This window comes from Sminthopsis crassicaudata, chromosome 5 (genome assembly GCF_048593235.1).
Source record: "Sminthopsis crassicaudata isolate SCR6 chromosome 5, ASM4859323v1, whole genome shotgun sequence".
Lineage (NCBI taxonomy): Eukaryota > Metazoa > Chordata > Mammalia > Dasyuromorphia > Dasyuridae > Sminthopsis > Sminthopsis crassicaudata.
The window spans coordinates 31302120-31328182 of record NC_133621.1 but is presented as its reverse complement, the minus strand read 5'-3'; the positions used below and the strand labels follow the sequence as shown (position 1 = coordinate 31328182).

The 26063-nt window shown below is 34.4% G+C and overlaps 1 protein-coding gene across 1 annotated transcript in view; it reads left to right on the top strand.

The window, feature by feature from the left end:
* Nucleotides 1-26063, top strand: part of KCNH8 (potassium voltage-gated channel subfamily H member 8) — a 384094-nt gene that overhangs the window by 81869 nt on the left and 276162 nt on the right. The window contains exon 2 of the mRNA XM_074269414.1: nt 18901-19134. Coding sequence (XP_074125515.1) covers nt 18901-19134 — 234 coding nt within the window. The remainder of the gene's footprint in view (nt 1-18900; nt 19135-26063) is intronic.

Here is a 26063-nt window from a genome sequence, read left to right as displayed (position 1 = left end):
GGAACCTTAGCAGGTTCTGGGTTACAGTGGCAAAAATGAAACAGTCCTTCCTATCAAGGAGTTTATTCTCTGTCTTTGGAGAGAGAAACTGTAGTGACAAAAAAAAAAAAAAAAAAAAAAAAAAAAAGTAACTCTGGTATAGGCACACTAGAGATAAGACACTACTAATGGAAGGTAGGGAAAAAGCATAGAAAGGGGTAACCAAGGATCAACAACTCCAAGTGCCACAAAGAGGTCAAGAAGCATGAGAAAAGAAGGAAAGGCCTTTAGATTTAGTGAGAGAGTGGTCATTAGTGATTGTAGAGAGCTATTTCTATAAAAATGGGGGGAAAGAAAAGTGGAAGGCTTTGCAAAATGTTTTGTAAGAAAATGGATAGAACAAAAATAGAAAGCTCTTTCTGGGAAGTTGTCAATGACTTGAGAGGGGAGAGATGAAGAAATTTGAAAAGAAAGCAGAATCATGGGGGAAGGGTTGATTGGTTGTGCATTTTGAACAGGGAACAACTAAACATGGTTTTTTAAAAAGATGAATAAGTCAATAGAAAGAAGGAAAATGAAGTTGCATGAGAGAGAGTCTCTTCAAATCTTAGAATGGACTTTGGAAGTCATCTATTTTGTATATATCTTCGAGAGCACATACATATTCATATTATGTCCCCTTCATTAGAATGTGATATTTGTTTTCTTTTTTATTGAAGATTTTTTATTTTAAAAACATATGCAAGGATAATTTTTTCAACATTGACCCTTGATAAATTTTGTGTTCCAATTCCACCCCACCACGCTCTCCCCTAGATATCATGTAATCCAATATATGTTAAAGAATGTGATATTTTTAAGAATAGAATGAACTCTTTTTGCCTTACTTTGTATTCTAAGCTTTTAGTAGAATGGATGGTACAATAAATTTTTTCAATTAATGATATTTACTCAGTCCCATTCCTCTTCTATATTATGTCTGCTTGAAGAACTTCTGGGATTTATAACTTATCCCATCCTAAGGCAGCCCTACCTGTCTCCTAGCATAATTTTATTGGGAGTCAGCATCTATTTCCATATATTTTCCTCCCATTAGTTTTGTAGGTGAATAGAAAAACTTGCCTTCCACAAGCCACTTTTTTGTAAAGATGTGAAAATTGCTACCATGGCTCTTCTTGGCTCATCAAGAATGATCAGGCTTGCCATCTGAAAGCATATTCCTGGATTCCGTCTTAAAATGAACGAAGAAAAAAGATGTATGATTAGGAAACTTATAAATGGGACATGTTCTTAGCATCTGAGTCTCTAAGCTGTCTTTTTTTCCCTTCCTGAGAGGAGTGCTTTGAGAAAAATGATAGATTGTCTGTTGATGTGATCAGCAGCCAAGAAAATGTAATTTTTTTTTCCAATTGTGGATGATGAATAGTGCAGAAGGTTCTTTCAAAAGGAAAATAAACCATTTCCAAGATTCATTTTTTAAAAATTTATATTATTATCATCATTGTTATTTTGTTCCAGACCTCCAAATTCATTGGTGTGGAAACTTCATCTACAAGTGCAGATCAAGAACTCATCTGTAACTTTTAGTAGTTGCCTAGGATACTCTCTGTCAAAGAAGGGATGTGAGCTCTGGTTTTCCTGACTCTGTGATACATCCTCTCTCCACTATAATATTGCTACCTCTCATAGTAGCTGTTTAGTAAAAATTTTGGGAATTAAATCTAATTGAATTTATGTCAAATTAAAATACATGCAAATATCAAAATTGCTTCCATTTTTATAATTCTTTAAGATTTGCAAAGCATTTTACAAATATCACCTTTTATCATCACAACAACTGCTATTATTATTTACATTTTTCAGATGAGGAAACTGAGACATAGGCTAAGTGGCTTGTCCAGGATGAAAGGGCTAAAAAGTGTTTCAGTCTGGATTTAAACTATCACTCTATCCACTGTGCCAGGTACAATAGTAATTATTGCTTGAGAGGACTTGAGTGAAAAGATATTTGATATATCTTTTAAGAGAGTAATGATTAGTGTGTGTGTGTGTGTGTTTAATAAGAACTTGAAGAATTATTTGATTTGCAAGGATGTTATTTTGTGGACCTCCTTTTCCAGGTAGATGTAGTAGCTTTGAGTTCTGGAATGACAAATTTTACTTTATATTCCTTCTTTAGTTAATTTTAGATGCAAAAGGTTGGGAGAAAAGTTGGGTGAGAGAGACATTTTTTAGTTTACTATAGACACAAATTTCTGAAAAGAAATGTCCAGAAATAAAACATTATCTCAGGAAATAGTGAATTATTCATTACTGAAAATCTGGAAACAAAGCTGGATGACAATGAATATCTTCTATTTTAGAGGTGATTCACATTCATCTACATTGTAGACTATACCCTTTTGCAGAAGGATTCTTGTAAGGACCCTTCCAACATTTGCATTCTGTAACTTAGAGAAATTCAACTGCTACTGTTTTGCGTGAGTGCAATAGTCTGCAGAGACCTTTTGCAACACTGATTATAGTCATTAAAATTTTAACTCAGAACATATAACTGAGGTCACTTTCCTACATTTAGAAAATTTCTCTTAGATATGTCTAACTACCTTTTAAATACTTAGCAACCACATAGGACCAAAGTCTAGATTCCCAAGCTGAAGATAAAATTTACTTGGATGAGTTTTGGTTCTGAGAAACAGCAGTGCCCTCAGATCACTGATGTTATTTTAAGGACAAAGTACTGAGGTCCACAGGGCTACAGGAGGTGAGACAGGTGCAACAGCTGTTAGACCAGCAGTCCAGGGAATGCAAATAAAGCCTCCAGCAGAGCTCACTGTATCAGGAGCCGGTAACAACTTTGAACTTTCTCAGGAAATGGAGAGAGAATAGGAAGGCGTGAAGGAGCAGAAAAAGAGACTAGGAACATACAAGGCACAATTTTGCTCCATATTTTATATGTGCATATATGTATGTGTATATATATATATGTATGTTTGTATATATGTATATATTTATATATGTATGTATATATTTATATGTGTATGTATATATTATGTGTGTATGTATATATTTATATATGTATGTATATATTTATATATGCATATATCTATATATGCATACACACATATATCCATATACACACATGTGTATATGTGTAGATATTATTTTCCCTAATAGATTGCAAACTCTTTGACATCAAGGAATTATCTTTTTTTCCTCTTCTTTTTTAAAAATGTATTTTATTGTTTGTGGCAGCCCTTTTTGTAGTGGCTAGAAACTGGAAAATGAACGGATGCCCATCAATTGGAGAATGGTTGGGTAAATTATAGCACATAAAGGTTATGGAGTATTATTGTTCTATAAGAAATGACCAGCAAGATGAATACAGAGAGGCTTGGAGAGACTTACATCAACTGATGCTGAGTGAAATGAGCAGAACTAGGAGATCATTATACACTTCAACAATGATACTGTATGAGGATGTATGCTGATGGAAGTGGATATCTTCAACATAGAGAAGAGCTAATCCAATTCCAATTGATCAATGATGGACAGAATCAGCTACACCCAGAAAAGGAACACTGGGAAATGAGTGTAAACTGTTACCATTTTTTGTTTTTCTTCCCAGAATATTTTTACTTTCTGAATCCAATTCTTCCTTTGCAACAACAACAAAATTTGGTTCTGCACATATATATTGTACCTAGGATATACTGTAACATATTTAATATGTATTGGAATGCCTGTCATCTAGGGGAGGGGGTGGAGGGAAGGAGGGGAAAAATTTGGAACAGAAGGGTGTACAAGGGATAATGTTGTAAAAAATTATCTATCATATGTAGTGTCAAAAATGTTATAATTATAATATTAATAAAAAAAATTTCTGGTTGGGTAAAACCTAAATAAATAAACAAATAAAAAATAAAAATTTATTTTATTTAAAAAACAGAATATAAAAAAAGAAAAACAGAAAAGAAATACTACATAAAATAAAGCAAACCAAAAGAGAATATTGTCATGTGCCCAGAAGAACATCAGGGAATATTAAAAATATATAACAACAAATAGCAGTTCAAGAAAGTGTGCGTGTGTATACATACATACATATATATATATATGTATGTATAAGTAGAAGAAATGATATTTGTGGGTGTCCATTTCTTCTTTGCTTCTTTGTAAATTGTTTTTATTCTCTGCTGCTTTTTACTTTATTCTTTTCCCCTTTCATCCCACCCCCATCCCCAAGCAGGCTATAGTTGAGAAAGGTTATATTTATGTATACATATATAAATATACATACATATGCACACATCCTCTACTCCCCCACCCCAACTCACATCTTTCCTATCCCTGATAACCCTTTGCTATAATTCTGCTCCTTGACTTACCTTGCTATTACTTAACTTTCCCCCACCCATGAATTCCTTCCTTGTCTTTCTTCATTATTTGCTTATTCTTCTATCCATCCCTCTCCCCCTTATTTCTTATAGATTTTGGAGGATACTCTACCCTTTATATAAGTAATGTTGCTATTTAACCACTTCCTGTTGTGAGTAGGTTTTCATAACTATAAACCTTCCTCCCCCTTCTAGTGCCTCTGTGTCTATTCTTCCTCTGCACCTCATTTGTATAACATAATTACTCTGCCCTAATCTTCCTTTTGAGCCACCCTATTGTTAATGTCAATATTAAACATGCGGTATAAATTTCCCATGTTAAAAACACAAACAAAACATAAACAATTTGTCTATATTGAATTTCTTGAAATTGATCTTTGATATTAGGTCTTAAATGTTAAACTTTCTATTGAGCTCTGATTTGATTGATAGAAAATCATGAAATCTGCAAGTTTGTTGAATGTCCATTTTTTCTTATTCAATCTTATAGATAATTTTGCTGGATATGATATTTGTAACCACAGATCTAGCTCTTTTGATTATCAGTAGAATTGATTCCAGGATCTGCGGTCTTTTATTGTGGCCGTTGCTAAGTCCTGTACAATTCTAATTGTAGCTCCAGCATATTTGAAATGTTTTTTATTGTTTCTTGAAACATTTTCTCTTTAATCTTGATATTTCAAAATTTGGCAATAATATTCCTATGTGTTTTTCACAAAGGATCTCGTTATGATGGTGATTGGTGGATTTTTTTTTCTATTTCTACTTTCCTCTCATGTTCTATCACCCAGGTCAATTTTCTTCAATCATGTGTTGCATTATTCTATCAAGGTTATCTTTTTGGTCATAACTTTCAGGCAGTCCAGTTATTTTTATATCCTCTTTTTGATCTACTGTCTATATCTGTCAGTTTTCTTAGAAGATGATTCACATTATATTTTTTTCATTCTTTATAATGTTTTGTTATTTCTTTTTCTCTCACAGCTTCATTTTTCTTGCTCAATTCTAATTTTCAGAATTAGTTTTGTCTTTAAGATTGTGTACCTCCTTTTCTTTTTTCTTTTTTTTTTTTGTTTGTTAGAATTTTGTATTTAGTTTTATTTTATTTTTTTTTATTATATATATATATATATATATTTTATAATATTATCCCTTGTATTCATTTTTCCAAATTACCCCCCCTCCCTCTATTCCCTCCCCCCGACGACAGGCAATACCATACATTTTACATGTGTTACAATATAGTCTAAGTACAATACATGTGTGTGAATATCATTTTCTTGTTGCACAATAAACAATAGAATCCGAAGTGTACCTCCTTTTCTAGTTAGATAACTTTTAAAAAATAATCTTGTTTTCTTGTATAGCTTTTATCTTTTAGTTTTTCCTCAATATCTTTCATTTGATTTTTAAATTATCTTTTGAGTTCTTCTATAAACCCATTCTGGGCAGGGAGTTGTTTAATGTTGCTCTTTGTGGTAGAAACAGCTCTTTTTACTTCAGTGACTTCCTCTGACGATGAACCCTGGTCTTCCCTGTTCCCTTAATACATTTCTGTGGTGGAGTTCTTTCTTCTATGCAGATTCTTTTTTTAAAATAAGAACTTCTCTAATTTAAGTGTGGGGAATTGGTTCCTCATGCTTCACTTCAGCTCTCTTTGCTGATCTAGAACCCCAAACCAAAAGCTCTTTTTCATTTAAGTACTGGCAGCCAGCAGCATGTCTGTCCCCATCTTCTTCACTCCCAGTATTCTAGTTCTTTCTTAGCCTGGGCTACATCCCTGCAGCACAGCTGTGCTTGTCATTCCTGATTGCCTGAAGTTCCTTCAGTCTTCTCCTACTTGCACCCCAACTCTACAAACAGTCCAAGAGGTGAAAGTTTCTGTGGCTCCTGCTGAGGTTCCAACCAAACCAGTTTGCCTCAGGGCTCCCCACTTTGTTTCTGCAAAACTAGCCCAGAGGTATCTGTACTTCACACAGATTAATCCCTGGCCTGGGAACTTTCTTCAGATCTCTTTGAGTTGTACCTGGAGGAACCCTATTCTGCCCCAAGTCTTGATTTTTCATCAGTCTGTGTTCACCCTGAGGCACAAATTTGTTCTCTTTGCAGGGGAAATCTGGAGAACTTGAAATTTACCAACCTACTCCACAGTTTTCTTAGAATCTTCCTTTCCCCCCTTTTTCTTTGGGGTCAAAACATCTTATAAAGCAGATAATATGGCCTTTTCATTGAATGATTGATTCAGTACCTTTGGACCAAAAAACACCCCCTCCCCAGTTCCTATAAATCTATTGTATATCAAGATCCAAACATGTAGGGTGCCCAAGTCCACAAAGGGGGAAAAATACAATTTCAACTCCTATCTATGAGGCTATTAGAGACTTTAATGTATAACTCTGGGCTCCATCTACTTGAGTCTCTTATGTGCTGTCTGAACTTTGGAAAGGCTATAGTTCACCTAGTTTACTCACAATTCTTCAATTGTTCCAGCTGCCTGACCTCTTTCCCATTTGGGATTGATAATGCCCAGTCAGCACTCCTAAGCATTTGTTTCTCTATTACCCAAATTCCCTGAGATTTCTTTTAAGCAGAATGCCTATAATTATCATGATGCATTTTCCTGGCATCTTCATGAGCCACTACAATAAAAAGATATAATTTTTCATATCTATAAAATATCTATAACTATCAAATTTGTTTACTCCTGGGTTCCCTGCTACTTAAATTATAATTATCCACTGTAGAGCTATTAATCTTTCCTGTCTAATCCAACCTGAGTGCTATGGAGCAGAAAGGAATGTACAATACACAAATGAGTCTGAGAAATTCTACCAAATTATGGAAAGGATTTGATCATGTTAGATCAGCAGGGTACAAACAAAGCCTGAACTGAAATAGAAAGGTCAGTCCATTTTTCTGCTAGGTCACATTTGTTAAGGTAACTCATGTTTTAACCTCAGAATCCTGAATTTGCAAGAGTTTTTAGATTTAAAGAAATAACTAAAAAAAAAACAAATAACTTTTCATATCCCTTTGTTCATTGATAGCAAAATGCCTCTCTAGCCTATGTGAGATTAAGTTAAATGCATACATCCTTTTGTTTTAAACTGGCAAAGGCCTCTCTTTAACAGATGAGCAGATTTTGTGTTTGGTATGGGAAAAGAAATATTGGGAACTATTGGGTGAATGTAGTATATCTATACTTATATTCATAGACAGATGTTTCATATATATATATGTATATATTTATATTAGATATAGTTAAATGTTTATGGATATATAAAATGCATGTGTAAACACATATATGTACATATATCTCCATACCCATGTGTATGTATCCATGTATCCAGGTATGCTCATACATTCATACATGCATAATGTATATTTACCATTTGATTTTGTTGTTCTTGAAATATAACTTGTTCTGTTGGCATCTTCTTCTCATTCTTTGTCTTAGTGATTTCTTCCTTCATAAGCCATACCTATATAGGAAAGGGAAGGGAGATAAATTAGGTGAAATCATGATCACTTCTTTTCATTATGATTTCATTATGATACTAGAGGCAAAAGTTCATACATCCCATGGATTTCTCTTCTGCTTTTTGGTTTGTTTTTTGTCGGAAGAAAAGGATTGAAAAAATCAATAGAGAAAGTATTATCTTCTTTATCACTTTCTTCCTGTCTTTCTCATCTGTTTGGGGGATTTCTGATGAGTAATTAATTATAGATCTAACTAAGTACTCTCTCTGATACTGATGCATAGTACAGAGTGTTTGGAAATGTAGAATGAAACATCACCAAGTGGCCCCTTAAGCATCCTGAAAGAGACACTTAAGGTGTAGACGAAACCCGATTGCCATCTATTCCAATCCACAGCTAAATAGAAATCAATTCTATGACCTTCCCAGGAAGTCATGCAAACTTTACATGGAGAACTTCTAGAGAAGGTGAACTCATTCCCTTCTAAAGTGGCTTAATCCTCCTGAAGTCCTTCTCTTTACAACCTCTACCCATTATCCTACCGTCTAGGGCCAAACAAGATCAATTTATGCCTGCCTCTTCCTAGGTGATAGCTTTCCAAGTACTTGAACACTATTATGGCATTCTACAAAAAGCTAGAGTTTTTCTTCTCTAGATTGAGCACCCCCAGTTCCTTCATCAAATCATGCATGATCTCTTCTCTTCTCACCCTCCTATTGGCATTCTTTGGGATTATCAGTCTCACCATAACTTTACTAAAGCTCAGTGACCAGAACTGACCACAGTGACCCAGAAATGATGTAGTTGGTACCAAGTATAATGGAATCATGCTCTCTTGTGTCTTTGTCTGTCATTCCACTCATCTTAATTGAGCCTATGTTCAGAGTTACTTGTTTATCTGCAAAAAAAAAAAAAAAAAAAGATTTTATGTTGTTTCAGAAACATTTCATTTACACTGAAGTAAACTCACATCATGGAGCTGTGGTCTTACTTACAGCTTTCATATCATTCGCCAATCTGTCAGTAAACATCTATCAAGATCTTGCTACTTATCAGGCACTGTCATAAGCACTGGCTATTCAAAGAAAAGAGAGAGAGAAGAGAAGAAGAAGAGGAGAGGAGAGGAGAGAAGAGACACACAGAGAGAAGTGTATCAACAAAGGGAGACATTAGAATTAAATGAGAACAGGAAAAGCTTCATGTAGAAAATGGAATTTTTGCTGGGATCTAAAAAAGCAAGGGAAGTCAGGAAATAGATACGAAAAAGAAGAACTTTCTATGCATGGGAGACAGTCTGTGGAGATGCCCATTAGAAGATGGAGTTTCTTGTTCAAACAAGAAAAAGGAGGATTGTGTCACAGCTTAAAGAATAAATGTAAGGGTAGGAGAGGGAGAGGAAGGTGTAAAGATAGGAGGAAGACAGGTTATAAAGCATTTTGAATGGCAAACAAAGAGTATTTGGGGGAAATAAAGGAAAAGACAATGTTTGATTTCTGTTTAAGAAATAGCTAAATCAAAATATTGGCAAGTCTCAAGGGCAAACTTTAAAAATCCATGATTCTGATCTTTCACAAAGGGTTTCTGCCAAGCAACAGATAAAGTTGGTTAGCTAACTAATGTAGCCAGAAAAGTTTCATTGACATTCAATGCTGTGTGTTTTAGTAAAAACCAATTGTGTTCTATGATTGGAAGGAAGAAATGAAGGATCATTTAATGTAAAAGTTTAAATCTATAAACTGGAAAACTAAGCTACACTTTAATTTATGTTATAAATGTCTCTACAAGCCACTACCCAATGGATGGATCATCTTATACATTTGTTCATATTCATGACTGCTTTTAAGGGAGTAATATGTACTCTGGTGTCCTAGAAACAGCTTACCAGTCCCCAGTATGTTTTTGGAAAATGGTCTATTCCTTGATGGAGCATTTTCTATATGACAGAGAATGAGTTAGGTGATTCAGACAAAAAGGAAATAGTCCTTGACATTAATTGCTACTGAAGATATGAATTCTCCTATCCCCTGTTAGTTTAAAAATATTTAGCAAATAATATTTTGTAAATAATAATACTTATGAAATAATGAAGAATGATCATATGAGTGAGCATGGTACCTTGAGAGAAATAGCAATGCCATTGTAGATGGGGAAAGTCATAAGAGTATTGTATACCTATTTTTGAAAATTGTATTTTGTATGGAAAATACACCCCATTCTCTCCTGTCCTTCCTCCCCCAATTTAAGATAACTTCTTTCATTTCTAGGCCTAGAGGGATGAAGAAATAGACAGATCGATTTCATTGATTTAGTCATTTAAATTTATAATGGTTGTACCAAGTATCATGGTCATGGGATCATGCTTAAGTTGGAAACTGAATCTGAAAACAGTACACTGTAAAGTACCCTTAAATAATTTAAAAATTAGAAAATTATATGAATTATTTTGAATGTTATGATCTTCAGATTATTTTTCTCTACACTGATATCTGTAAGTTTACTGCTGCTCAGGTAAGTTTGTGACAGCAATATCAAAAAAATGATCAATCAATCAATCAATTGACAAACACTAATTAAACTCTTATTATATGCCAAGTACTTCGTTAGATACCAAGGATATGAATTGTGTGTGTGGAGAATCCATCAAAAAGTCATATTTTATGAAACAAAAGCAAATATTCATGTGTTTTAAGTGATAGCCAATATTTGAACTGGCCTTTATAAATCAATACCTTAACTCCAGTCTTCAATGGCATTGTTGGAAAGAAGGCTGAGACTAATATGCTATTCCCAGTTTACTTCTCTCCTCCACTAATAATTATTCCAACACTAAAAATAATAATTAACTCACTGTTTTGGGCAAATCAGCTTATGGTGAATGTAATGAGTTTATGGTAGCTTTGTGCTCCTACTAGAAATGCTAAGATATAAAGGAAAGTTTTTGGCCATCACACGGCCAAGGAAATCAAATAAAAACACAGGAGATATAAGAAAGACATCCAGAAACCCTGAATCTTGGAGATGGAAGTGACTTCAACAGACTTCAAATCTAACTCATGCACGACCCAGAATCTCCTCTGCATCACACCCCACCAATGATCATCCAGTCTCCATTTGTGAAATTGTGGTGAGGAGAATTCCTTCTCCCAAGGAAAGAGTCTGATAAATTGCCCTTAGGGAATCTGAAATTGGTGAAGGCTGGAAAATGCAGGAGAGCCATCCACAAATATGATGTCAGGTGAAAATTTAAGAACAAGGAGCCTACCCATAGTGCTCCACTTGGAAGGTCCACTTGGAACAATACAAGGGAAGATCAATTCTGGATAAAGTGGGAAGTCAAAGAATTGAGTCAATGGTGTTGACATGCTTCCCCCCCCAAAAAAAAAAACCGCTTAGGGAAATTCTCATTTCTCATGCATGTAAATGGGTTTCAGTATATTATTTACTGATACTTTGAGCTTAATATGTACAAAAAAGCAAGCTAGAAGCAAGCTGAGAAAGGTTAAGGACAGTGTTTAGTTGCTGATTCCTTATGTATAATTGATTCCTTAAAAGGTTAAATACCTTTAGCATATGTAAGAATCGCTCTGAATCCATTGTGACTTTGGCATCCATTGGGCCTGCTTTGTTTTACCTCATTCTAAAGTAAATGTCATATTTCTTCTCTGGGGAATAGAGTCCTGGTGCTCAATTAAACATGTGTTTCCAAGCAGATATCGATACAAAAGGAGCCCCCTGTGTTTTCTAAATAAGGCACCATTCATATAGTCAGTACCCTGAACTTTATCAGAGCTACCTGCAATGAAATAATCCTGGAAATGAATGCTTTTACGGAGCAAAGACAATTGCTAGATTGGAAGGGTGGCAGTGTGGGTGTGGAATAGCTCTTATATTTGCTTTTTTTTGAAAGGGTGTGGTTAAAAGGCATCACCTGCCATGAAACACTATGGTATGGTAAAAAGAAAACTGACTAGGAATGAGAGGGCTTGAGTTCAAATCCCACTCAACTTGATATTTTGCAAAAGAAATGGCCTTTTAGATTATTTCCAACTCTGGAACTCTGTTTTTAAGGCACTTAATTACTTTGGGATTCAGTTTTTTCTTTTGCAAAATGAGAGGGTTGGACTAGATGGCCTCTAGAGTCCATTCCACTACTAGATCTGTGAACCATGAATAGTTCAAAGCTCAAATAAGTACATTATCTAATGGAAGCAACATTAAAAAATGTATAGACACATATATACATATACATGTAGAAACATGCATGTGCATTCATATATATATGGGTATCATATATGTGTGTATGCACATACTAGATATATATATCATATATATATATGCATATACACATAAAATATTTAGAAATGTGTGTGACTATATATACGTGTATGTATATGTGTGTATATATAAATGTGTGTGTGTAATTTTTTTTTTGCAGACATTGAGGAAATTTGTTTTGCTTGACTATGCATATTTGCACTAAAATATTTTCTTTTTTTCAATAGGAAAAAAGAAAAATATATATATATATATATAAAATAATGTGATGGGGTCCTACAAATACACAATGTTGTATAGACTTTCAAGTAAAGTATATATGTATATGTGTGTGTGTGTGTGTGTATATATATATATATATATATATATATATATATATATATATATATATATATATAATTTTTTTTGAGGCAATAAGGTTAAGTGACTTGCCCAGGGTCACACATCTAAGAAGTGTTAAGACCAGATTTGAACTCATGTCCTCCTGACTTCAGGGCAGGTGCTCTATCTACTGCAATACCCAGCTGTTTCCAAGGTCATTATATCTTTAGTTTTACTAAACTGCTTTACTTTGTTATGAGATCTCTCATAAAATAAAAGTCATCTGAAAATGTTTGGAATCTAAAGACAAAAAAGATAAGTAAATTTTTATAAAAAAGAAGTGAATGCCTTTCTAGTTTTATACATTTTCTTGGAGTGATCACGAATGGGGGAACTAACTACAGGCAAAGGACATATTCAATGGCCTCATTGCTCAGGAGTGGTCTTGGAGCTGAGTATTTGGACTCATTTAGCTATTTTCATAATGAGTACCTCTAATAGCAGCTGCTACATCAAAATTCAGAAATAACACTGTGATTTCCTTGTAAAGAATAATATGAGGTAACAAAAAAAAGAGTGAGGAGAGTTGTTGAATGGCTCCCTGTTATATCAGTCTAAATCCAGTACAGAGCTCTGTGGAGATGTTTCAATCATTCATCAATGGAGACTGAAATAACTTGGCTTTCTGAGTCACCAGGAAAGGATTTTGTGTAAGATTGACAATTGCAATCAGATGAAGGTAGTTCTGAATTTCCAAGGTACCAATTTCCCTGTGGTGAAAATTCAATACATAGTGTTTGTGGCTGGAAAAGCAAAGTGGTTCCAAGTGTTTATTTTAAAGTTGTAGAGCTAGAAACCACTAGCTGCCTTCTGGTCCTTTAAACTGAGTCACCAAGAAAATTATTAAAGGACAGAATTTTAAAGTTGGAAGAAAGCTTAAGTGCCATTTAGTATAACCCACATCTAAAACAAAACCCCCACTACAATACACTAGTATTGGTATCAGTCTTTGCTTAAAGACCTCCAATTAGGAATACCACTATATCCCAAGGCAGCTCATTCAATTTCAGAAGGACTGTAATTGTTGAGAAGATTTCCCCTCCATTAGACCTTAATGTGCTATTTCTACAAATAAATTTCTATAATTTGCTAGTATAAAATTTCTATAAATTGCTACTAATTCTACCTTCTGAGGACAAACAGCACTAGATTAATACTGCTTCAGAGAGGATACAGTTTTAGAATTGGAGTTATATGGCGAGCCTTTGTTCAAATCCAGCTTCTGATTCTATCTGTATGACCTTGTGTCATCCATTTACCTTCCCTGTACCTCAGTTTCCTCATCTACAAATTGAAAGAGTTAGACTCAATAATCTCTGAGATCTGTTCCCTCCAAGTTCTAAATATCTGATTTTATGATTCTATTCAAATAGAATTATACTAAAAAGCAGCTCTCATTCCTTCTCCTAATCTATTACTTTTCAAACTAAATATCCCTAAATTCTATTAAGCTGGTCTTTGTAGGTCTTGGGCTTGAGGCATTTCATCATCATCATTGTTCTCTTTTGAAAGTTCTGAAGTTTATCTATAATATTCCTAAAATATATTAACCAAACTTCAATACAGTATGACTGATGTGATTTGGCAAATGTAGGCTACAAGAGGATTATCATCTTGTTATAACTAGAAACAATATCTTTCTGAAAAAAGGGAAAAATTACATTAATTTTTGGCCACCTCATCACACTTGGTTTTTTACTAAGCTTACACTTTACAAACAGCAACAGATTTTTTTTTCACACAATACATTATAACACTTCTTCCCCTTTCTTATATTTGTAAAATTGATTTTTGAACCTAAACTTGAGCCTTTACATTTCTGCCTTTAAATTATTTCTTAGATTAAATCCCATATGCCAAACAGCCAAGATGGTCCCAGAGAAGTCACAAGAATAATAAAGGAGAAACATTCCCTTTCAGGAAATGCAATAGCTACCATTCTTTTTTAATAATTATTCAATAAGATCTTCCTTTATAAAGAACACTATACTTAGCATTAAAGATAGAAATATAATACTTCCCCTCAAAAATCTTATATTTTACTAGGGAAATTATAACATTTACATTAATATCATGAATATGAAGTAGTTCAAGATAATTTCATGAAGTAGGTAGATCTTTAGATATGAGGAGATGTAGGCTTCTTCCATGTCAGATATGGTGGGGGAAAATATGTAATTGTCCAAACTTCTCCCAAATAATAAATTCATCAAGGAATAATAAGTAAGTTGTTGGACCAAGTTGAGAATATTGAAGTTTAACTCTTGCCTCAAACACTTACTTGTTGGATGAGCCTGGGCAAGTCCTCTCTCAGGTTCATTTCTCCATCCATAAAATGAAAATACTCTTTACCTACCTTTCACGGTTGTTGTCAATATCAAATGAGATAATATTATGTAAAGTGATTCACAAACCTTAAAGTTCTCTGAGAATGTAAGCTATCAGTGTTATTGTGGTGGTTATTAGAGACCACTACTAATCCAGAGGTCAAACACTGCACTGCATGCAGCTCACAACCTCCCAAATAGAAGTCAAACTAGTTTAAAATATAATCTGGAAATAAAGAAAAAATCAGTAGAATATAGATAATATTCATTGATGTTAGCATGTGGCTTTCTAAATCTTTATTCAACCCTCAAGGATTCTTATGTATGATTAAGTGACCCCCCATTCCTATCTGAGTTTAACATGGCTGATATAATCTTTCTTCTTCCATGCCCCATGAAAGAATCTCTCCTACAATATATGACAATTAGTTACCTCACTGCTTTATGAAGCAATTCACCCATTTTCTTCAGTTTTAATTGTTAGAAAATAATTTCCTGTCTCAATTTGAAATTAGATCTCGGGCTCTTTCCTCTTATTGGTCACAGTTCTCTCTCTTATGTGGCAATAACCAATCCCTTATCCATGGAATAAATCTTCAAATATCATGTCCCTCTGACTTTTCTTCTTTTTAAAAAAATTTTAATAGGTTTTATTTACCAGATATATGCACGGGTAATTCTACAACATTGACAATTGCCAAACCTTTTGTTCTAATTTTTCCCTCTTTCCCCCCCACCCCCACAGATGACAGTTGATCAATACATGTTAAATATGTTAAAGTATACATTAAATACAATATATGTATACATGTCCAAACACTTGTTTTGCTGTACAAAAAGAATCAGACTTTGAAACAGTGTACAATTAGCCTGTGAAGGAAATCCAAAATGCAGGCGGACAAAAATAGATGGATTGGGAATTCTATGCAGTGGTTCATAGTCATCTCCCAGGGTTCTTTTGCTGGGTGTAGATGGTTCAGTTCATTACTTCTCTATTGGAACTGATTTGGTTCATCTCATTGTTGAAAATGGTCACATCCATCAGAATTGATCATCATATAGTATTGTTGAAGTATACCACTATCTCCTGGTCCTGCTCATTTCACCCAGCATCTGACTTTTCTTCTTTAGGCTAAATTTCCAAGAGTCATTTTACTCATTATTCATAAATAATTGTGTGCCATTTAGCCAATATGCCCCTCACCATTCTGTTGCCTAGGGGATCTGAAATGTGCCATCCCTACTTGATGCTCTCTGACCATTGAAGAGGAGAGACTATTGCTACTTCCTTTCCTCTGGAAAACATACTTCTTTTAATACATCTGCAATTTGATTTAGTTTTTGAGTGGCTATATCCACATTTACTCATAGTGTAGACAATTAAATGTTAATCCTTTTCCCTATGAACTGCTTTTAAATTCCATCTCTCCCTTAATATACTTGTAAAAAATTGACTTCCTAAAACCATAATATTGAACCTAAATTCAGGATTTTACCTTTATACTTGAAAAACTGCATCTCATTAATTCATGGTGTTCAGATTCAAGTAGCAGCCTATCAAATGTGGCAGTTCTCATGTTGAGTCCTTAGAATTCTCTAGCATGGTGACTAATATTCTGTTCGCTTCCTCCCTTTTCTTTTCCCTCCATTTCCTTCTCCTTTTCCCCTCTCCCTCTCCATTTCACTCCTTCTTCTACCTCCTCTTCCCTATAGCAGAATTTCCAGTTCTTCTTCTCATCTCCTTCAATGACCTTGACTTGTTTTCCTGCAACCCAGATCATAAGTCCAATAAAACATAATGTGTAATGCCTAATGCATTTGTTAAACTAGATAATCACTCTGTTTGAACCTACATTTCCAGTACATTATTAATTATTCTTATTCCTGAATTTTATTGATCAAAGTTGATTTTCTTGAGAATCTCCTATACCTGCACACACACACACACATACACACACACACACACACACACACACACACACACACACCCTTCCATTTCTTGACTGCAGTGTTCTCCCTCTTCCCCATCTCTGCCTCTTAGAATTGTCAGTTTATCCCAAAGTTCACCTCAGACACAATCTTCTAAACAAGTTTTTCCTAATCATCCAAATGCATCTTCTTCTTTAACTGAACTGACCTCATAATTATTGTTGTTACTCATATGGACTATGTTTATACATACATACATATATATATATATATATATTTTCTCCATAATGTCAGTTCCTTGAAGGCAGGAACATTTTTATTTTCATTTTAACCTTTCTATCCCAAGAGTCTAGCAGAATATCTGGCACAAAGTACTCAATTAGCAGTTTTTCCATGAATTCCTCAATTGGGCTGAATGTTCCCTCTGCTTTCAATCAACTGGTCTTTTCATTGAACTATGTCATCCCCAGCACTCAGTTTTTGCTTTTGTTGTCAGTGGCTTCCCCTTACCTACTTCTTGGTATATAAGTAAATCTTGTTTCCCTCCCTTCCTGCCTATCTCCTTACCCCAAATGTAAGTATCTTTCTCCCTATCTCCCCAGCTTTTCCAATACCCCTTCATATTATATCTTCCCACATGGAATGTGACTTCCTTTAGAACAGGATTTTTTTTTCACACAATACATTATAACACTTCTTCCCCTTTCTTATATTTGTAAAATTGATTTTTGAACCTAAACTTGAGCCTTTACATTTCCCTTTTACTAGGGAAATTATAACATTTACATTAATATCATGAATATGAAGTAGTTCAAGATAATTTCATGAAGTAGGTAGATCTTTAGATATGAGGAGATGTAAGCTTCTTCCATGTCAGATATGGTGGGGGAAAATATGTAATTGTCCAAACTTCTCCCAAATAATAAATTCATCAAGGAATAATAAGTAAGTTGTTGGACCAAGTCGAGAATATTGGACCTGATTGAAATGATTCAACAACAGGCAGTGTGTCAAACATTTCCTAAGCTGAGAATATAAGGATAAGAATGAAAATGGTCCTTGAATTCAAGTTCACTTTTTACTCGGAGAATTCAAAATGCTCTTCTTCGATTTCAACTCCTAGCTTTTTGTTTTCCTTCAAGCCTGGCACCTTCTGAAGTGTGCTTTGCCCAATCACTCTTCTCCATTCCTTTCCCCAGGGAGTAACCTCCAAAATTACCTATAATTTGTATTGTATATACCTTTTATGTACCCAGTTATTTTTTATGTCATCTGCTCCATTAAAAGGTAAATTCTTTAAAGGGAGGAGTTGTTTTTTGCTTCTTTATATCCTTAGCCCTTAGCATAGTGTGTCGCACATAATCAGTGCTTAATAAATGCTTCTTGACCAATTGACTGAGGTAAGGAAAAACATGCCCCCAAATAAGTCGATATGAAATACATAAAGAGTAATAGCTTGAAGAGAAATGAAGCCCTAACTCTTTGGACAGACAAAATGTTAGGAAGGTCCTTGTTTGGCAACTGGCACTTTGAATAAAACTAAAAGTTCCAAGAGGTGACATTTTCTGGAAATATGACCTTGGGCAAGCAAGTAAAAACATCTCTAAACTTCCACCACCATAAATGAGGATAATAATATCCAGGATTCTTGTAAGAATGAGAGAAGATAATGCATATGAAGTCCTTTGCAGACTTTAATGAAACACTATGTAAATTTCAGCTATTATTATCATTCCCTTTGAGATTCCCTTCCATTTGCTCCATTAATATCTTATATATTCAGTTATAGACATTATATCTTCCCTATTAGAATGTGAGCTCCTTGAGAATGGAAATCTTGCTTTTGCCCTTATTTGTATTCCCAGTGCTTAGTGCAGTCCCAGTACATAATAAATGCTTCATAAATGTTTGTTGAATGCCAGCTTATAAATATGGATGCAAGTCCTGGCACATTAAATGGTTTTGTTGCTTACCTCTGGTTTTTTTTTTTTGTTTGTTTGTTTGTTTTTTGTTTTTTTTTTCCCCCTTTGGTTCCATGCATGCTGTGTTTCAGTTTGCTATATGTTCTCTTGTAAACATTCTGTAAACATGCCAGTTTCTAACTCTTGTTTCTTCTCTGTGTTGTTCAACAGACAGTAACTTCATCCTCGCCAACGCCCAGGTGGCCAAGGGTTTCCCTATCGTGTACTGTTCCGATGGCTTCTGTGAGCTGGCTGGATTTGCCCGCACAGAGGTCATGCAGAAGAGCTGTAGTTGTAAGTTTCTCTTTGGTGGTGAGACAAATGAACAGTTGACACTCCAGATAGAAAAATCTTTGGAAGAAAAAACAGAATTCAAGGGAGAAATTATGTTCTACAAGAAGAACGGTGAGTGTTGTTTTTTTTTTTAATCAGTATCAGATTTATGGGGCCCGTTGGGGAATGTCAACATTATTCAGCTGGATAATTACTCTGTAAGCCCTATCCAAGCTGAGCAATGTTTCCTGAAATGCCCTAGAAATGAAATAAAATGGGCTAAAGGCTAATCTCTTCTGACTCTTAACAAAATAAGTGTGTAGAGGATAATCTGCCTGAAAATGTTAAGAAAACTTGTAACCATTAATACATTAAGTTCCTACACTTCAGTGTTTCTTTGGCGCCTGTTTGGGGTGTAGAGGTGATCAAGAATTCTTAAAGGTTATACCAATATGAGCCATATATTATTGCTAGATCCTAACAAATTTAAAGTCTATTTGTCTAGGATTTCAGTAGTTTGCATCTAAACATCTCTGGGAACAAAACACCTCTTAGAATAATTTGTTTCTTTTAAGAAATCTTTCTCCAGGATTACATTATAAGGTAGAAGTGACCCTGAATCATCTAGGCTTATATCAGTAACATTAACCTGTAGTACATCTTACGATGGAAGCATTTTTGAATCTGGCCTTGGTGACATTGAGTCTGCTGTCCAAGGACCAACTTCATTAACTTTGAAGAGACTCATTCAGTTGTTTTTCCTATACATCTTTCCTCCTCAGTTCCAATGACCTAGGATCTTGTGTATTTGTTCAACTATGAAGGCACTGTTTCAAACTGTTTTGGCAGATTAAAAAAATCTCTGTTCAATTCAGCAAGCAATTTCTGTAGTAGCTCTCATGAGCAAGGCGCTTTGCTAAAGGCTGGATACATAAAAATAAAAACAATAGCTAAGACAAAAACAAAAAATAAACTGTATACAGCTAAATAAATACTTAGTTATTTTGGAACAACAGCACTGGCACCTGAGGAGAATTAAAATGTAAAAAGCGTTACATAATTACCAGCAATTTAGAAGAACCAGGAAGGCAGATAGGATTTCCAAGACAAAGTTGATGAGGGGGAAAGCATTCAAAGACTGAAAGATAGACAGCATTTGCAAGTATCCATGCCTTTTTATAGAGGCAAGAGATGAAATGTCAGGATCCAGGATCAACACAAGGCCTGTTATATAGTATATAGTTATATAGTATAGATTGTGTGATGGAGGGTAAGTCTGGAAGGAGATGGTATTTTAAATCTAGAGGCTATAAGCAGCCACTCAATATTCTTGAACAAGGAAAGTTATTTTAGAAGCTATGTGGAGTGTAGATTGGAAAGGGAAGATATTGAAAGTCAGGAGATGAGCTAAGAGGATGTTAAAATAGTCTAGGCAAGGGATAAGAGATATAACTACCTAAGTAGAGGAAAATAGGACAGATTTGGAGGTGTTAAATGAACAGAATTTGGCAACTAAGAGGATTTGGTGTGGGGTGAGTGGGGAAGAGAAATAAAGGAAATTAAATTGAAGAAGTTTCTGAGGTGCTAATCTTGGTGATTATAAGTATGGTGTTGCCACTGATGGAAATGTGTAAAGTAGGACTAAAGATGGCTTATAGGGAGAAGATAATGGAACTATTCAACCTATCACTTCTGTGATCTTGGTATGTACTACACTCTAAAAACAAATTATCAGACTAAAAAAACCATCATCGGATTGGACATCTTAACCCCCCCCCCAAAAAAAAAGGCTATAATGTAGTTTAACTTCCAAGGTTCTAAGGTTATGTGATGATTTCAAGTAAATTAAAATAATGGTAAAGATCCTGCCTACTTTTAGGGATAAAGATCTTCTCTTACAAAATGACTTACTTTATGGGGGAACCCTTTCAAATACTGTTTTCTTTGTTCATAGAGGAATTTCCAGGGCAGTTCATTTTCAGGATATAATGAATCCATTGTTTTCTGTCATGCCCAAACTAGTGTTGAATAGTTTTGAAATTTTCTTTTTGGAGATGTCAGTTCTCTATTATAATAGATTATTGTGATATTTGAGATTTTATGGTCTTGAACACAGATTACTGAATACTACCCATCCACAAATGAAATCATTCAATCATTCATGCACAAAACCTTTGTATTTAGAGATTTTGATGCTCTAGACCGGTTGATTTCTTTCAGTTGTGAGTCTTTATTGTCTTGAACAAAGAGTAGATAATATCCATGATTGAAATCATTCATTTTTTAAGTCTTTGTATTTACAGATTTAAATTCTCTGGGATGGGTTATTATTCTAAAACATGTAATTTGTTGTCTTGAACACAGATGGATAATGCCATCTATTCATGAATAAAATGATTTCATTCATTCAACATGTATTATTATACAGGCTACTATGTGTCAGATACTGTGGACACAAAAATAGTGACATTTTCTTTATCCTTAAGATACTTACATTCTCTTTGTATCCACAAAGAATACTGGACAAAATGCCTTGAATTTTGATTACTTAGCATAGTTACTTTGGAACATGACATCGATTCCTTATGTTTTATTTTGCTACCTCCCTCCAAGAAAATTCTGGGATGAGGAACATAATTTACCTCCACAAATAACTAAGAAAAGTTCAGATTCAATTTACCAAGCAAAGTAGAGAACAAAACAAAATCACTTTTTCATGAATATTTTTCACCAGTACCATGTTGTAAGGTAGAAATGACCCTGAATTATCTAAATTTATGCTAGTGGAAATAGTCTTTCAAATCTGAGCCTAGAGACATGGTCTGCAGTCTAAAGACCAAGCTCATTAATTTTGAAGAGGCTCATATTCAGGTGATAAGTGGGCTGATAAGCTTTTATCTGAGCAAGTAAATGGCATAGTAGATGGAGTACTCAGTCTACAATCAGGAAGGTTCAAGTTCAAATCCAGCTTTAGACACTTCTCTGTATGACCCTGAGCAAGTCAGTTTACCCTGTTTGCCTCAGTTTCTATATTTGGAAAATGAGCTGGAGAAGAAAAAGGCAAGTTGCTCCAATATCTTTGCCAAAACAAATAAAAATAAAGCAAATGGGATCACATAGAATTAGCCATACTAGAATGGTTACAATCTGTCTTATTGGAGGGAATATCTACCTGCATGATATCTTAACTCAATGCAGTAGTAAACACAAGGATGATAACAAGTTATAAAGAAGGTAACCTGGAATTTCAATAATTAAGATCCTCAGAAATATAGTAAAAATGTTCACATTTATGTTGAATTGTACTGCATGGGGCATATTCAATTCAATTAAACTAATTTTGTAATAAGGACAAAGTGCCAGGTATCATATGCTATCAAACATAAGAACTGGGTTCCTGTGGGCAGTAAGAAATAACAGATAAAGAAGAAAGAGTCCTGGCTCAGGAATCCAATGACCTATATTCAAATACCCATATGATCTTGGAAAAATGATTTAGCCTCCCTAGTCCTCAGATATTTCTTGCATATAATGAGGAGTTCAGACTAGACAGTCCCTGAGTCCTTTACTATTCAAAATCTCTGATCATATATTAACAGATAAATAATTCAAATAATATACAAAGTAGCTGTGGAAGAGGAGGGCACAGACAAACAAATGCAAAAAAAATTGAAAGGTTCCTATCAGGAGGTAGCCCTAAAAATGAACCTTGAGGAGCAAGTACTTAGATAGCATATACACTGTACTAGACACTGTGCTAAAGGGAAGATAAAGTTTTAAGAAGTGTGAAGGTAAGGAAGGAGAGCTCAAATTCAAACTCATAATCCTGGAATTTGAGAGTCGGAAAAGATCTCACAATTCCTCTAGTCTAACTCATATGGAACAAGAACCCGATTATTTTGTACTTGACACATATGCTTTAAGCTTTTGCTTAAAAAATTGGGGATAGGGGTAAAATGCATCATTATTAAGGCAGCTCATTCCATCTTTGCACAGCTAGAATTATTAGAAATTTTTTTTCCTGACATCAGTCTTACATTTGCAAGTTCCATCTATTTTTTTCTTAGGGGTTGACAGAACAAGTTTAATACTTTCTGAAAGGCATGAAACCCCTCATACACTTGAGTAGAGCTGTCATGTTCCCCCCGAGGATTCTTGTCTCCAGATTGAACATTCCCATTTCCTTTAATTGATTCCCATACGACATGGACTCAAGGTCCTTCTCGATCATTGCTGCTCTCCTCTGGGCACTATCCAGCTTATCAATAGTCTCCTTCAAATCTGACTCCCAGAGCTAAACACAATGTCTCAGATTCCATTCAATGATGGCAGAGTTGATCATTGCCCTATTCCTAGAAGCTATAACACTCTTAATGCATCCCAGGAGCCCAATATATTTTAGGGGTTACCATATCATACTCTTATTGAATCTACAAAATGATCTACAGATCATTTTTCATAATTCCCCATGTTTCTCCTATCCTCAATAGTAAACATTCATTCTATGAACATGTATACACATGAAACTTTTTTTAAAACAAAGTAAAAGACTTTTTATTTATTCCTACCAAATTGTATCTTGTAGGAATGAGTCCAGTGCTGCAGCCCATAAAAAAAACCTTTTGGGATCCTGACTATGTCACCCATTATATCAGTTGTCATTCTCAGTAGGATGTCACCTATAAACTCCAGTCGTCTGACTTTCCAATATATGTTATCTAGATGGTCAGAAGAACAGATAGAAAGTTCTTGTAGAGACCCAGGTTCAGGGATGCAGTAATGAATGTGTTTCCTTTGAGAATTAGCAGAGAAAATGCCTTCGAAGGGAGAAGTAAATTTTCAGTATATTTATGGCCTATTTAACTTGAATATAACAATTGTCTTGGAATGAAGGCAGCTAAAGATTTTGTGATGGCTCCATAGAATAATGGCATCAGTTAATGGTCTTGTACTTTTAAATATATATATATATATGTATATATATATATATATATATATATATATATATATATATATATATATATATATATATATATATATATATATACATATATATATATATAAAATGATTGTTTCACATAATTGGTTTCCTAGTTGTCCTATTTATTTTATTTATATATTTTTAATATTCCAAGTAGAGGTCCATAGACTTCATCAGTCTGGCAAAAGGGTCCCTGACACAAACAAAGGTGAAACTTTCATCATGTAGTGAATGGAGAGCTAGTCTATAGATCAAGAAGTTCAAAGTTCAATCCAGCCCCTGACATAAATTGAACATATGATCCTCCACAAGTTATAAATTACTTAGTACCCCAGTTGCCTAGTAAGTATTTTACAACTAGGTGACATAGTAGAGTAAAGATGACTCATTTTCATGAGTTCAAATCTGGTCTCAGATACTTACTAGCTGACAGCTTTTACCCTGGCCAAGTCACTAATCCTGTTTGCCTCAATTTCCTCATCTATAAAATGAGTTGGAGAAGGAAATGGCAAATACCTCCAATATCTTTGTCAAGAAAACACCAAATGAGGTCATAAAATGTTGGATGTGACTGAAACAACTGAACAACAAGTACTAGTCTGCAGTGGAAAAGAGAATTTCCATATTGGCATTACCTAGAGTAATCACATCACAAGATTGGCTCAAGACAAAACAAATGGGAAAAATGCAATGAATAATGAAAGAAAAGAGAAAGTGAAATTCCATGTATTATTTCTTTTTGCACTGAGCTTTTCAGTGAAGGAGAAAAGAGGGAGAAATGTAACTCTTGGGAATGATCAGTCAATATTTGAGATATTCTTGGTGGCATATATTATTAGCCACACTCATCAATGTGACACAGCTGATCATTTTTAGAATATTTCATTATGCCCTATGGGTATTTTTTAAATGAGGCCCTTATGTAGGAAAAATGCAAAGTCTTGGGGGTGGATCAAGGATGAATAATAAAGTCAGGCTTTGCTGGAAATTAAAAGTTTAAACATACAGAGTATCTGACTTCTGTAATCAACAGTGGTGGCATCTAAGCCAGCTACCTATCAGAATTGTAGTTTGAGGTACATGACATTTTAAAAAGATAACTAATGTTTATTTTTGCTGAAAATTTTGCCAGATAAAAGTTGATTCTCTAGTGTATTTTTTTTATTCTAGTAATAAAAACTTATAGATGTTATGGAAGAACAGAAAGAGAACTGGTTTGACAAGAAATTTGCATTTGAAACCCACTTCTACCAATTCATAACTATGTGGCTTTGATCAAATAAATTCATTTCTCAGGCCCTCAGTTGTCATTAGCAAAATGGGGTACTAATAAAATCTCTTATTTATTTTCCAAGTTTGTGGTGAGGATAGCACTCAAGAAATAATTTTAATAGCTTTTTATTTTCAAAATACATGAAAAGATAATTTTCAATATTTACCCTTGAAAAACCTTGAGTTTCAAATTTTTCTCCCTCCATTTCCCCATCCCCTCCCCTAGATATCAAATAATTTAATATATGATAAACATGTATGATCCTTCTAGACATTTTCATATTTATCATGCTACATAAGAAAAATAAAATCAAAAGGGAAAAAATGAGAAGGAAAACAAAAAGCAAGCAAACAACAACAAAAAGGTAAAAGTACTATTGTGAAGCATATTCAGTCACCACAGTCCTTTTTTTGGATGTAGATGGCCCTGTCCATTTCACATCTATTGGAAATGGGCTGAATCTCCTCATTGTTGGAAAGAGCCATGTCCATCAGAATTGATCATCACATAGTCTCATTATTGCTATGTACAATGTTCTCTTGGTTCTACTCATTTCACTTAGTATCAGTTCATAAAAGTCTCCCAAGGCCTTTCTGAAATCATCCTGCTGATCTGTTTTTATAGAACAATAATATTCCATAACATTCATATACCATAATTTATTCAGCCATTCTCCAATTGATGGGTATCCACTCAGTTTCCAGTTCCTTGCCTCTACAAAAAGGGTTGCTTCAAACATTTTGCACACTGGGGTCCTTTTCCCCTTTTTATGCTTTCTTTAGAATGCAGACCCAGTAGAGACACTGC